The sequence below is a fragment of the Prunus avium genome, chromosome 7 (genome assembly GCF_965620075.1).
Source record: "Prunus avium chromosome 7, drPruAviu1.hap1.1, whole genome shotgun sequence".
Taxonomy (NCBI): domain Eukaryota; kingdom Viridiplantae; phylum Streptophyta; class Magnoliopsida; order Rosales; family Rosaceae; genus Prunus; species Prunus avium.
Genome location: NC_142290.1, coordinates 27,599,325 through 27,613,045, shown reverse-complemented (window position 1 = coordinate 27,613,045; position 13,721 = coordinate 27,599,325). Strand labels below are relative to the sequence as shown.

Genomic DNA, 13,721 nt, shown 5'->3' with positions numbered 1-13,721 from the left:
AAATATATGTTTTTCTTCGTTTATAAGTAAATAATGTATTTATTAACACACTCATCAGTAATGGAAGTCAGAAAGTGCATATAAATGATGATAATAATAATAATATCCATTTTGTCAGAAAGTGCATATCTATTAACACACTCATCGGTTCAATGTTAGTTTCTTATTCTTGGGATGTTTTGCTTTTAAATTATGATAATAATAATAATAATATCCATTTTGTAATAGGTGATTGAGATTTGGATGCTTTTTTTTTTCCCACCTTTCTGTTTACAGGTTGCATATAAATTTTGCTTTCTTTGAATTACATAGTAAAACTTTACCCAAAAGAAGAAAAAAGAAGTTCTGGAATGTCTCCAAAATTTAAGCAGAAACCAAGCCGATGTAATGCAAGTGTAACCTAATGAAAATATCCACCATTCCACAAAGTCTAAAATCTAATTTCCTCTTTAAAGCATACAATTTAGTGCTCTTTTCTTTCTTTGCTTACACAAATTCGAAGGTCTGTGCCCACATATCACTTCAGTAAAGGCTCACGGGCCAAACAATTTTAATTTCAAAGACTTGAAAGACTTGAAAGACAAGTTATGAATGCTAAGAAGATCGAATTTTCCTAACATGTCAATGCATAAACTAAGAAGAATGATCTTTCTAAACCGATGCATTTTGCAGCTTCCACAGCTTTATTGGGTAAGATAGGAGCTCCTGTCAATCAATCAATACACCGCATATTTGGCTTGTAAATCCCAAAACTCCTTACTTTGCTTCAGTATCTCTGCACGTTCTGCAGTATACCTCTCTTTCCAGTAGTCTTTGCACCTGTGAGGTTTTCTTAGGAGTCAAAATTTGTTGACCTTTCTCATATTAACCAAAGAACAATGGAGGTTTCAGTTTATTCACCTTATTTTCAGGAGCAGATCTAGTTCCAACATGTGCACTGCTTTAGCATACACTCCAGCCTGCATTAGAGGAGAATAGGAACTTAAGATCAAACAGTTTAAGATATGAAACTTCAAATTTTTTATTTTTTTATTTTAATCAATGAGATAATGAAGCTTACGAAATGAGAAAACTCGAGTTAAAGAAATATCAAACATCAAAATCAAGTGAGAAGATCATATGTCGTTATCTGATAGATCATAGTTTAAAATAGTTTCATTGTGCATATATTTCCAAGGGCTAGATTCTGCTAATGATAGATGAGAAATAGAAGGACATAGTTCTCACTCAAATGCAAAGTTGGAAGATATATTTGGACAGAACTTCAATAATTTGAGCACTTATGTTATAAATCCTGCTATTAAACCTTGCACCCTTTAACTAAAGATATACTTGTGGAGAATGTTATGAATATGTTTGTATAGTTTAAAAGTATATATATATATATATATTAACAAAGAAAATGGGGCTTGGATTATCACCAACCTCTCTGCATATTGGGCACTTTGCATCCAGGGCTGCAGATTTAGGGCCTTGGAAGATAAACACAGAAGCAGCTGAGCAAGCACAAGACTTGCAGAAAAGGTGGCCGCAGCTCAAAGCATATGGATTGAAAACAGTTTCCTGTGAGATCAAATACACATCAGAACACCAATGTACAAATGCCAACTTTTTATCCTTCAGAATGCAACTGAAAGTAAGACCTTACCAAGCATACAGCACAAGTCAGATCATATTCCATCTTCAAGGAGTCAGGAAGTATCAATGTTATTATAGGTGGTGTCGCATCAAGATCACAAGAGAAGTGACCAGAAAGCTCATTGAGGCCTTCACCATCCGATCCATGAAGATTCAAAGAAAAAGCACCCAATTCTATGAGCCAAGGTGATTGCAAAAGCTCGATATGTTCAGCCCGCATTTTGGATTTGAAAATCTTGCCATTTTGAGAGCTATGTACCTGTAGTAGAAGATTTAAAACAAAGAAAGTCATTGTTAGATACAGAGCAGTATCAACCAAGTTAGAGAGAATAAATATTGAGCAGTCTGGTGCATACTTTATCATATTTCTTAAGGATTTTTCTGATAGCAATTGCATTCATTGTAACATATTCTATCAGCATCCGCCCTTTTTCTACCATGGCTTGCTGATCATTCATAAAACATTGACGCAACCTCAGTAAGTATCTCTGCATTCCAGTAGCAACATGGAGATGGAGGAGATGTCTGACTCTCAAACTGAAGCATAGAGCTATGTCTGAAACTTCCTTCATTAACTCTGCGAAGAATGCCTGATCACACGCTGCAACATAGAAAATTGAGAGAAGATAAGACTACGAGCTTAACTCATTAGTAAGCAACAATACTAATAGGCCTTCCATGTTTTGAATGAACATATACTCTTGAACGCTTTTTTTTAAGACAATAACACCGATTACAAATAAGTCCTACAAAATAGGCCTCAAACTTCTAAGCCTCCATTAATTGTCACTATAAAAGGGATCCAAAATTTTGAATTTTGAAAACTTAAATGACCACCAAATGGTAATAGTCATTATTTTGAAGTGGGACTATGAGAAGCATTGATTAGAAATGCTATACACATAAACTCATTCTATAGAAACATCTTTTAAGGAATAAGAAAATGAAGTAGGAAAGGATAATCAGGGCAAGATCGCACATTCTTTAAAAACTCAAATCTTGTAAGCACGTTCGCACACATACACTTGAACAACAACATGACTATGGTCAAACAAAAGTTCAAAAAGGGGCCAAAGCACAAAACAGCATGGTTTAAGCCTATGATTTCTTCAAATACTCTGAGCAGAATGTAGCTACCTGAACTAAGCAATTGGGTAAATCTCAACCTCGGTCTTTAAACCCTGCAACCTTGATGATGACAAAAATCAAACACAGGTTTACTACAGTTGTTAAACGCACTCAAATAGTTGTTTTCCTAACAGGTAACATAGTATCTGTGATCCTTTTGCTCATTGAAAATTGCACACTCCACAAATCCAATTGAACCACAGAAAAACAATTAAAACACTCATTCACATTATCATATTGTATCACCAACATTGGGTTAATAAGCTTCATTCAAACAGAACTAAAAACAAACACAGAAAGTGCAAAAACAAAATAGATGGGAAATCAATTCTTACCAGGGCAAGATTGACATTGACACAACTGTTTATTTTGATTAGCAGCACCTTCTTTTTTATCAGCAGTTGAAGCTTCTTGCAATGTCTTACAACTCTGACAAGTCTTGAGGACTTTCTTCAGCCGCTTATACTCGACATGCGAGCACTTCTCCGATTCTCGTACTTGTTCCTTATGCAGAAACTCCGTATAAGTATCTCCGAATTTCATATTTCCCCCGTCGAAAATTAACCTAAATTAGTCCGGCATCTTAAACCCTAAAATTCGCTGACATAGTCGGAAAAATAAATAAATAAATAAAAATTGAAGCTTTTTTGAGTGAGAAGAGAATAAGGAGGAGATGGAAGAATGTTGTCGAAGTGTCTGAGCTCGCAATTGCAATGCTCAACACACTCTTCGCATTTTTCTCTTCTTCTCAATTTTCTCGGGAAACAAACGCGGGGTGGGGCGGTTAAGAAAAAGGAAATTTGAGTGGTGGCCACTTGTTTCCAGACGAAGTACACGGAACTGGAAGATCGTTTTTAAACGGCGAAGTCCCCGCGCTTTTTTCGGGGGGTTTTGAAGAAAAAAACCAAAAAGGACATATGGTATATACGTCAGCGCCAGCACCATACTAAATACGGCCGTAGGACATATGGTTGTTGTGAAATACGTGTAGAAGAGGGAGCTTTTTGGCGTCTAGCTGCTAGTTTGACCATTTGACCAACAAAATTATAGGCTTTCTAGCTGTTACTTGACTAGAAAAGTTACTTACTTAAAATACACGTGTCACGCTTTAGGGTCTAGGGTTTAGGGCAATACTAATCACAGTACTAAAATAAATTGTTATATACAAGTCAACGCATGATTTGGTTTTTCAAAAATTAAATGTAATTTTAATCATTTAAAAAAAAATTATTTTACAATTATTTTTGGGGGATTTTGAACAACTTTGCCACAACGTGGAGGAAGGCATCACCTCCCTCCCATTCATTCCTCCCTCCCTCAGGTCTTCAAATCAAATGAAGATTTGCTTTAAATTATAAGATGAATTGTAAGTCTAGGGAGATGAGTCACCTAAGCTAGGGTTATGAGCAAGGTCTAAAATATCAATGGTTTCGGAAATATTGGTGGTCTAAAAATAGGGAAATTTCGATGGAAATATTGGGAAATTATCGATATCGATAAAAATTGAATAAAACTACGGAAATTGTAAGAAAAACTTAGAAATTTTTATTGAAACTTTGGAGGATGTTTATTTAGTCAATTATCTATTACTTTATCACAAAAAATGGGAAGAAAATGCATTGCATGATGGGTTTTGTTAGCTCTCAAAACTAGACGGGTAGTAATGGGGCCAACTTACAAATGAGATGGATGATTGAGAGATCAGAAATGCCTTTGGTAAATACTTCTCTTTAGGAGGTCGAGCGTGATCTGCGCAATGAAAGAGAAGAAAGCAATTGGTGAGACCTAAGGCACTGGGGTGGTACCAGCCGAAGGCCCTCCGATGCTAAAGTTAGTCGAAAAAGTGAGAAGATAGCTTATTAACAACGCAAGGGCATTAATGTTAAAAATCCTTGAACCCTGTACCCTAGGGCTAAGGGTTATTTTATAGTGGTTTTTAGGTGTCCTCTTGGTGTGAACTTTCGATGCTGGACTCGTGGGAGTGACTTGAGAGGCTGCCACGTGTCCTAGGGATCATACTAGCGAGGAACCCAAGGAATTCCTGTAAGATGCCTTCTAGGAGGCTGAATCGGCAAGGGATCCCGAAGGAACCGGTCGATTGTGGATCGGCTAGTGAGCAATCGGAAGTTGGTACCGAGGGCGGCTACCAATTGTGGGACTAGTCCTGCCAAAGTGGGTTACAAGGCCCTGCTTGATGTCATATCCTTTCCATGTGTCGTGGTATGAGAGGCCGGTCATATATGGTACCAACAGGTTTAACTGATTTAAGTTGATTAAGCGAGCTGACAAACACTACAAGTGTAGAACATATGTAGTAAATTAATAAAAGAAGATTAAACACACCATAAACATTTATTTATAATGATTTACTAAAATATTTTTTAACTTTATACATGGTAAGATACATGAGTGACTTAGTGCCACATAGAGTTCCTATAAGGTTCAAATTTGAGTTATTTACACTAACACCCCCTGAGGTTTTATGTTTTTTCACAAAACTCCTTGAGGTTTTAGAAATTACACAAACACCCCCTGACGTTTTAAATTGTTTTCACAAAACTCATTTTCTTTGATTTTTCATCCAAACATTGGTGATTTTATACAAATAAATTCTCTAGATGACAAAGTTGGCATTTGAGATTAGATTGCATATACTTCATTGAGGTTAATTTTGTCATTTGCATAAGTTTTTTTTCAATGAAATTATCAATTTTTGGACAAACAATCAACGAAAAGGGGTTTTGCGAAAACAAACTGAAACCTCAGGAGGTGTTCGTGTAATTTTTTAGACTTGAGGGGGTTTTGTGAAAACACAAGAAACCTTAGGGGGTGTTAGTGTAAATTACTCTTCCAATTTTTCACAGTATTCATCATTTCGATATTTATTGATATTATATTGATATTTTGGCCCAATGTTGTTGAAGCGTGTGAAAAATTATCGACATCGATATTTTCCTTTATCGTCATCGATTTTATCAATAATTATACGATATGTGAATGGATATGTTCCAAAATATCCTAGACCTGAAAAAACGATAATATCGGCGATATTTCGTCGATATTATCGATATTTTAGTCCTTGATTATGAGTCATCCAGCCTATGAATTTAGTAATAATGATGAGATTCATCTCATTTAGTAGGAATAAGTTAGATTAATGGAAATGGAAAGATAGGAAGGCCATCTCCAACCATGGGGTCAACACCCAAATAATCTAATTTTTTAGCTTAAAATCATCTCCAACCCATGTATAGAGAGGGGTGAAAATTTGGGTTGATTGATAATCTGGGTGAAATACCTGTCCAATTTTCAATCAGGCGAAAAGTTTGGTTACACAACAGCTAAAGCCCATGCGAGGCAAAAAAAAAAAAGAGCGGTTTAACCTCTTCGCCTTATAATGGGACACGTGTTGCGCATAGCCATTTAGCCATTGCAATCCAACGGCCAGCAAAAGAGGCGCATGTTTGAAATTATTTATTTATTTATTTGTTTGTTTTCAGAATTCAAGTCCAACAGCTATGATTAAAAGTTGGCTAATGTGAAAAAAAATATCCAACGACTGAAATTAAAATCCAATTGTTAAATAAAAAAATAAATTATTCTAAATTAGATCCAACCCCAAAATACATCCCAAGTTCTATAAATACTCATCCATTTGTTAAATAAATACCCATATTTTGGAATTTGAATTTTTTAAAGTTAAAGTATTCAGAAAATTAAATCACGAATGTTTAAACAAAAATAATGTCAAGAAAAATTAACGACAAATTTTTTATTTATTTATGGTTAGTCATTCTTAAACAATTTAATAAAGTTGCAGACTCACATTATGAGTCTACATGGTTGGAGAAAAAAATTATTTGTGTCCGAGCAATACATGAATAGTTGTATTTTGAAGAGTGGAAATTTGAATTTAGCCCAAACATGGTTAGAGATGGTCTAAGAGGGAGAAAAAGTTTGAGGAAAAGCTTGGAATAAAAAGATAGAAATGAAATCGTCACTCATGTTTATTAGTCTAAAACTTCCATTATTTTTTACTCAAATCATTCCTTGTAACATGATTGGATTTCCTTGTATTGTTTCTAATTTCAAGTAGCAATAATTCCTGAAAAAACAACACTCTAGAAGTCAAAAGAGAAAAAGAAATGATTGAATTGTTACAAGTATTTATCTTGTTTATGCATTAGATTTGAATGTATCAGGTGCAACCTCATATTTTAGATTTTTATATATTTTATATAATTTATTTATCTTGAATGTTAAATTTTTAGTTAATTTGAATAAGTTAAATCTTGATTGAAAAATAAGAGTGAGTCTAGCACTTAAGTGAAAAAAATATTATATATATAAGGGCATAATGTTTTACATTTGGCCGAGCCCTGTGTGGATAGGGATGGAAAAAATCCCCGTCGGGTCCCCAACTCTAACAGGGGGAGATTTCGGGGTCAAACGGGTATCGGGTAAAGGGATCCCCAAACATGAAAAATCTCCGACGGGTATGGGGAGGGGATGGTATTGGCATCCCCATCCCCATTCCTGAACCCGACCCGAAAATATATATGTTTATATTTAAATAAATATACATATAATTATAATATTTATGTTTAACACTAAGTTAACATCCCTCTCATATTTCTTCCTAATCTTCTCTGGAATTTCATATTGATGTGATTTTGAATAATTGAGTTGAACTTTATAGTTAATTTGGATGTGTTGAATGATAATTTAATATGAAACTTAATGTTAAAATGTATGATAAATATTTTTTATGCAAAAAATAAGGGGGATTCGGGGCGGGTATGAGGGATAGTCACCCGACGGGGATGGAGACGGTGATGGGGATTTCCTAAAACCTATTAAATGGCGATGGGTGTGAGGACGAGGGCGGGGATGGAAAGCGGGGACGGGGATGGTATTGTCATACCAGGCCCCTACCCGACCCTTTGCCATCCCTACCCACGTGTAAAATAGTATAGCCGTGCGACTATACTTTCTTAAAAAATATACAAAAACTGAGTATAGTCGCACGGCATACTACTTTTTCATATAAAAAAAAGGACCCACATGCACCAATTGTCAACACAAGTCTTTAAAAAAAAAAAAAAAAAAACAGGGAGTATAGCCGTGCGGATGTACAATTTTTTAAAAAAGAAGACCCTCTAGCGATTACGCGCCACATGTCAAAAACAGTATAGCCGGCCGGCTATACTATTTTTTATATAAAAAAAACGTAACATAGCCGAACGGTTATACTATTTAAATACATTATATTTTTAACAATATAGCCGCACGGCTATACTATTCAATAAATAAATAAATAAATAAACGAAAAAAGGACCGTCCTAGTCTATGTTGCACGGACACGGATACGGGGACACGGGAACGCGACACAGCGACACGGCGACACAGCGACAGGGAAAATCTCAAAAAAGTAGGACACGGACACGGCTAGGACACGGCAATTAAAATAATAATTAATTCTCAATATTTCAAGACAGTGAAACAAGACTTTTATTAAAAATAAAAAATCAAATACATATAAAATCATACAAAGATACAAAACACATCAAAACAGAGAAACAAAATAAAACATGGTTCACATTCATTATGTCTAATAATCTAATACCCAATTAATAAAACAAATTCAAATATACTCAACAACTAATAACAAGACTTTTATTAAAAATAAAAAAAGCTCCAAATAGATACAATCATACAAAATACCCACACACAAAAAACACAATAGAGAAACAAAATTAAAAATCTGTGAAGCCTAACCTGAGTTTGCAAGAAGGAATCGTCCTTCTTGGTCACGATTTGCAAGAAAGAATCGTCCTTCTTGTTGTGTTTCTCTTAAAAAAAAAAACAGAAGAAATAATCTTCACCTCACCACCAAATTCAACTCTTCTACTGCTGTGAAGAGGGAGATAAGAAAAGAAAATAGAGATAGATAACATAAAAAAAGAATTTAAAAACAAAGGGGAAAATGTGGGATTCATTTAGGTTTAAAGAAGTCTTTTTTCACTTTTAACCCATCTTTTTAAAAATATTTCAAATCAGTCTACTAAAGTTTCAAAAATCACATTTAGACCCCAACTTTTATTTTCAAAATTTCAATCTGGTCCCTGCCGTGTCTTGACCGTGTTGGAGCCGTGTCTTGACCGTGTCGGCGGCGTGTCTTGACCGTGTCCCAGCCGTTGACCGTGTCCAATGCGTGTTGGAGGCGTGTTGGCTTGTCGGCGTGTCCGACACTCCAACACTCCAGCAGTTTGGAGTGTCGGTGCAACATAGGTCCTAGTTGCATTAGTTTGTACTTTATAGATATTAATTTGTTAGTTTCAACATATTCAAAGTAGATATTAATCTTCCACTATATAATATTTCAATAGATTTTTTTTATAACATATGTTATTCTTATTCAATAATATGTGAGAATTATTTGTATAATAAGTGAATTTTGTGTGTCTTACTGAAAATTTTGTAAAAAATACATGTATTAAACGTTAGAAATACATATGAACATGTACAATACGACTATTGTATATTTGCTTTTAAAAAAAGTGAGATGTGTATAGAACACGAATGTATTATTGAAAAATATATATGTATATATATGTAAAAGCCTATAGCCGCTCGTCATACTATTTACTAAAGAAAATTTATCAAAAACAGTAAAGCAGCTCGGCTATACTAATTTTTTTTTTAAAATTAGAAAATATTCGTGTATAGTCGCACGGCTATACGCTTTACTGGAAAAAAGAAAAAAAGAAAAAAGCAGCCGATCAGCTCCTAGGCGCCCACGTGTAAAATAGTATAGCCGGGCGGCGATACATTTTAAAAAAAAAAAACTGAGTATAGCCGTACGGCTATACGATTTTTAAATTTAAAAAAGAGGACCCCCAGCCACCATGTGTCAACACAAGTCTATTTTTTTAAAATAAAAATAAAAAACACGGAGTATAGCCGTTCGGCGATACTATTAATTTTTTTTAATTTAAAAAAGAAGATCCTCTAGCGATTAGGCGCCACGTGTCAAAAACAAGTATAGCCGTCCGGCTATATGTTAAAAAAAATCGTAGTATAGTCAAACGACTATACTATTTAAATACATTATATTTAACAAGTATCGCCGCGTGGCTATACTATTTAATTTGCATTAGTTTGTACTTTATAGATATTAATTTGCTAGTTTCAACATATCTAAAGTAGATATTAATCTTCAACTATATAATATTTCAATAGATTTTTTTATAACATATGTTATTCTTATTCAATAATATGTAAGAATTATTTATATAATATATGAATTTTGTGTGTCTTACTGAAAATTTTGTAAAAAAATACGTGTATTAAATGTTAGAAATATGTATGTATATGTACAATACGACTATTGTACGTTTGCTTTATAAAAACCTTGAGACGTGTATAGAACACGAATGTATTATTGAAAAATATATATGTATATATATGTAAAAGCCTATAGTCGCTCGTCTATACTATTTATTAAAGACAATTAAAAAATAAAAAAAACCAATAAAGCCGGCCGGGTATATAATTTTTAAAAAAAATTAGAAAAAAATCGAGTATAGCCGTGCACAGCAGCCGCACAGCGCCTAGGCGCCCACGCAGCGTGGAAGGATGATCCATGATTTGGCACTACACGGAAGGCAAAAGGAAGAAGTTCTCTGCAGCCATTTCAAGAAGCCTTCGAAGGCAATTTAGAAAATGAATGAGGATATTATTGTCCAACTACTACAAAATACGTCGGTGTATATCCTTCTTTAGGAATACGACTCTTGTACGGGCTGAATCCAAAATGCCCCAAATCTTAATGGCTTATTGACGTGGGTCTCTGAATCCCCACATCAATTGACAATTGTAGTTCGTCCATGCGCGCTTGCTACATGATCACTCACTCAACTCGGTTCGAGCCCCTCCTGCTATCGACAGAAGAGGATCCACAGAGACTTGCTCTTCCCCTAAACCAAAAAATTCAGGCTTCAGCTGCGAACCCAACTGAAAACTCAAACCCACCCGCCCAACCAACCCAAACCCGTTTGATCTGAGATCCACCCAAGTCCAGAGGACCCAGAAGGCTTCCTCAGAGAAACAACCGCCTACCCATCAGCTGCTTCTGTATCAACGCCTCCTTCAGCTGTCTCTACTGGTAAATTTCCTCTTTGTTTTTTGTTGTTCTTTCTTTTCCTAATTGCCCACTTTTCTTTTGTTGCGCTCTCTGTTTGTGCAAGTATCGTTCAATGTTTCAGTAACTTTTGGGATTGTTTGGGTTCTGAGGATGGCTAGGTTTGTACAAATTACCAACAAATTAAGATCCTATTATCTTGGTGTTTGGGTCATATTTGGATTCTTGGGAAATCTAAAGAATATCAAGATTAATCTTTTCATCCTATGCTCTCTGATGTGTTAGGGGAAGGAGAGAATTGATAGTTGAGTGGTTTAGTTCATCTGAAAACAAGGCTGGGGACAAAAAAAAAATTCAATTTTGTTTCTTTGTTGTTACACCCATTTTTCAATACTAGCTCAATAATCATAAATGATGCACTGCTTGCTGCTTATAATAGTATTGTCGAAATTTTTTCTCGACTTTATTTCTGAATTCTGATATGAACAAATTGTAGCCCTGAGAATCTTTTACGAGGGAAAACTTTTACATGCTAAGAGATTATGTACCCAGTAGTCTTCTGTTGGGATTCATAGGAGTGCGTACGTAGAGATCATAGTTATTTTTGTTACTTGTTTTAATTGTATTGCAGTAGTGTCTTAAGTCCTGCTATTTGTTTGTTACATTTTTGGTAAAAGCAGCTTTTTTTTCTGTTCTTTTTTGTTTTGCTTAAGATAATTACTGTTTGGTCGTCAGCTGCTAGAGTTTGAGCAGTTTATGTTCAATTGTCTGGTCATATTTGCCTTCAACAATTATCTCATTGTTTTTTTTATCCAATCAACGTTTAATTTCACAAGCAGGTTCTCTGCTGATGGCAAAGAAAAGGCAAAGACAGCTGGTGGTTACCCTGCACAAGAATAATACTCCCAGTGGTCTAATTGAGTCTTCAAACTCCGATAATGATCTTGATCTGCAAGATAGTTGGGTGATAGTTAAAAAGCAGAGAGTCAAAATTCTGATACCTCCGCTGCCTGTTGCTAATAAATCTCCACCACCAAACCCAGGACCAATTCAGCTGCAACCTGTGGCCACAGAAGTGGCAGGCGATGGATCACAATTACCTGTTGAGACTTGTCCCAAAACGGCTTCAATTCATGAGCGAAAGAAGATTGAATCTCTTGCTCCTAAAAGGGGTATTCATCTTACTACAAAACGTCCTCCTGCTAAACACATTTCAACATTTTCCAAGTCATTTGGACGAGATTTAAGACTGGAATTACGAAATCAAGATCAAATAGTTTCTTCTCAGTGTCATAGAACTCTGGGAGTATCCAAAACCTCAAAAGCTATCTTGCAGCCAAGGCGATCACATGGCCCGAGTATTTTCCTTGATCAGGGAATGTTGCTGAACCAAAGGCTAAGAGCTCTGAATCTTGAGAGGAAGCTTCAGAAAGCTGGCGGGTTAAGCCAGTGGCTAGCATCACTAGGACTGGGGCAGTTTGTTAGGATTTTCCAGAGGAAGGGTCTCAGTAAATTTCAGTTGGTTAATCTGACCATGAAGAAGCTCAAAGATATGGGTGCAAATGCAGTAGGGCCTAGGAGGAAGCTCATGCATGCAATCGACTGCTTCTGCCAGCCATGCTTTTATTAAAGCAAATGCAAGCAGAGAAACAAACAAACCCAAGTAGTGCATCCTCAACCGGTATATGTATCATGGAAATTAATTGTGTGAGAGAGAAGAAAAAGAAAGTGACTCTAAATGCAGTGAGGTATGTGGTTTCATTTTGGATGTGTACAGAATTTGGATTGGTATAGTTTATGGAAAGAAAATGTCTACAAATGCGTCAGGCAGCAGTTTAGTCTTTTGCCAAATTGCTTTGTTCAAATGGTTGAATATGGAAAGGTACAGGCCTCTATATAGCAGAATGGCCAAAGCACATGATTTGCTAATTTTGTGGATAAGCCTCTGTGAATTTCAAACGAGTATTCAGAATGCTGCATGAAGTTGGTTGTTTAAGAAAATTTGGGTGTAATTAGTTGTGTCCATTAGATTATAGAAAATTAGGGGATGATCATCAAATTATGGTTCTTTATCATCCCAAGTGAAATCACTGAAGAATTTACCGTAAGCAAATCTGTCCTCTTTTGTGGGTAGGTAAATTATAATTCGAAATACTTTGATAGAAGGATTAGATTTTATTGTAAACCATATGCTCTTCACAAATAAGTCCCACAAAATTCAATTTCATAGCCGGAAGAAACACTTGATCATCATTTTGAAAAATAAAAATAAAAATCTCTTGATTTAACTATTATTGGACCCAATATTTATTTTCCTTCTTCTTCCAAACTCAAAATCCCAACAAATCATAAACTCCAAATCTCAACCAACAAAATGAAGATTAATATCCAAACTAGTGGATTAAATACCATATAAAAGCAGAAAAGCTGGTGTGAAACGGATAGTTCAAGTCAAAAACTGAGTTTGGATCAAGTGAGGAGAGTTTCATGGTATCTTTAAGATGAATGGTCCATAAGCATTCCTACGTACTTATCTAAAGGTCCAGATCCAATCAAAAGTCTTTGATTCGATCAAATGTCCAGATCTGATCTAGAATTAGATCAATAGTTCAGATGAAATGAGCTCACGGAATAGTACTATAGAATCTGAGTCAAAAGTCAAACTCAAGGATTGAGTTGGACCAGCCAATCACATGATGCCATGTGGCGGTGATGTGTTCCAACCAATCAGAAAACGCCACGTGTCAACTCAATTTTAATTTTCCTATATTCCAACTTCAAAAATTCACCAAAAATATTTCTGAGTTCCAAA

At 35.3% G+C, this 13,721-nt stretch overlaps 2 protein-coding genes across 2 annotated transcripts; one reads left to right on the top strand and one right to left on the bottom strand.

Annotated features, from left to right (window-relative positions):
* Positions 1 to 396: 396 nt before the first annotated feature.
* LOC110748839 (SPX (SYG1/Pho81/XPR1) domain-containing protein / zinc finger (C3HC4-type RING finger) protein-like protein) lies at positions 397 to 3,636 on the bottom strand. The gene is made up of 6 exons (XM_021948806.2): positions 3,102 to 3,636; positions 1,995 to 2,239; positions 1,649 to 1,897; positions 1,426 to 1,563; positions 901 to 959; positions 397 to 819 (listed from the first exon to the last, which is right to left on the bottom strand). The coding sequence occupies exons 1-6, from the start codon at positions 3,307 to 3,309 to the stop codon at positions 717 to 719; spliced, it is 1,002 nt and encodes a 333-aa protein (XP_021804498.2). The 5' UTR covers positions 3,310 to 3,636; the 3' UTR covers positions 397 to 716.
* A 6,916-nt stretch (positions 3,637 to 10,552) lies between these two features.
* Positions 10,553 to 12,760, top strand: LOC110748813 (Sterile alpha motif (SAM) domain-containing protein). Its single transcript, XM_021948772.2, has 2 exons — positions 10,553 to 10,933; positions 11,749 to 12,760. Exon 2 carries the CDS (start codon positions 11,760 to 11,762, stop codon positions 12,537 to 12,539), a length of 780 nt encoding a protein of 259 aa, XP_021804464.1. The 5' UTR covers positions 10,553 to 10,933; positions 11,749 to 11,759; the 3' UTR covers positions 12,540 to 12,760.
* Positions 12,761 to 13,721: the final 961 nt, after the last annotated feature.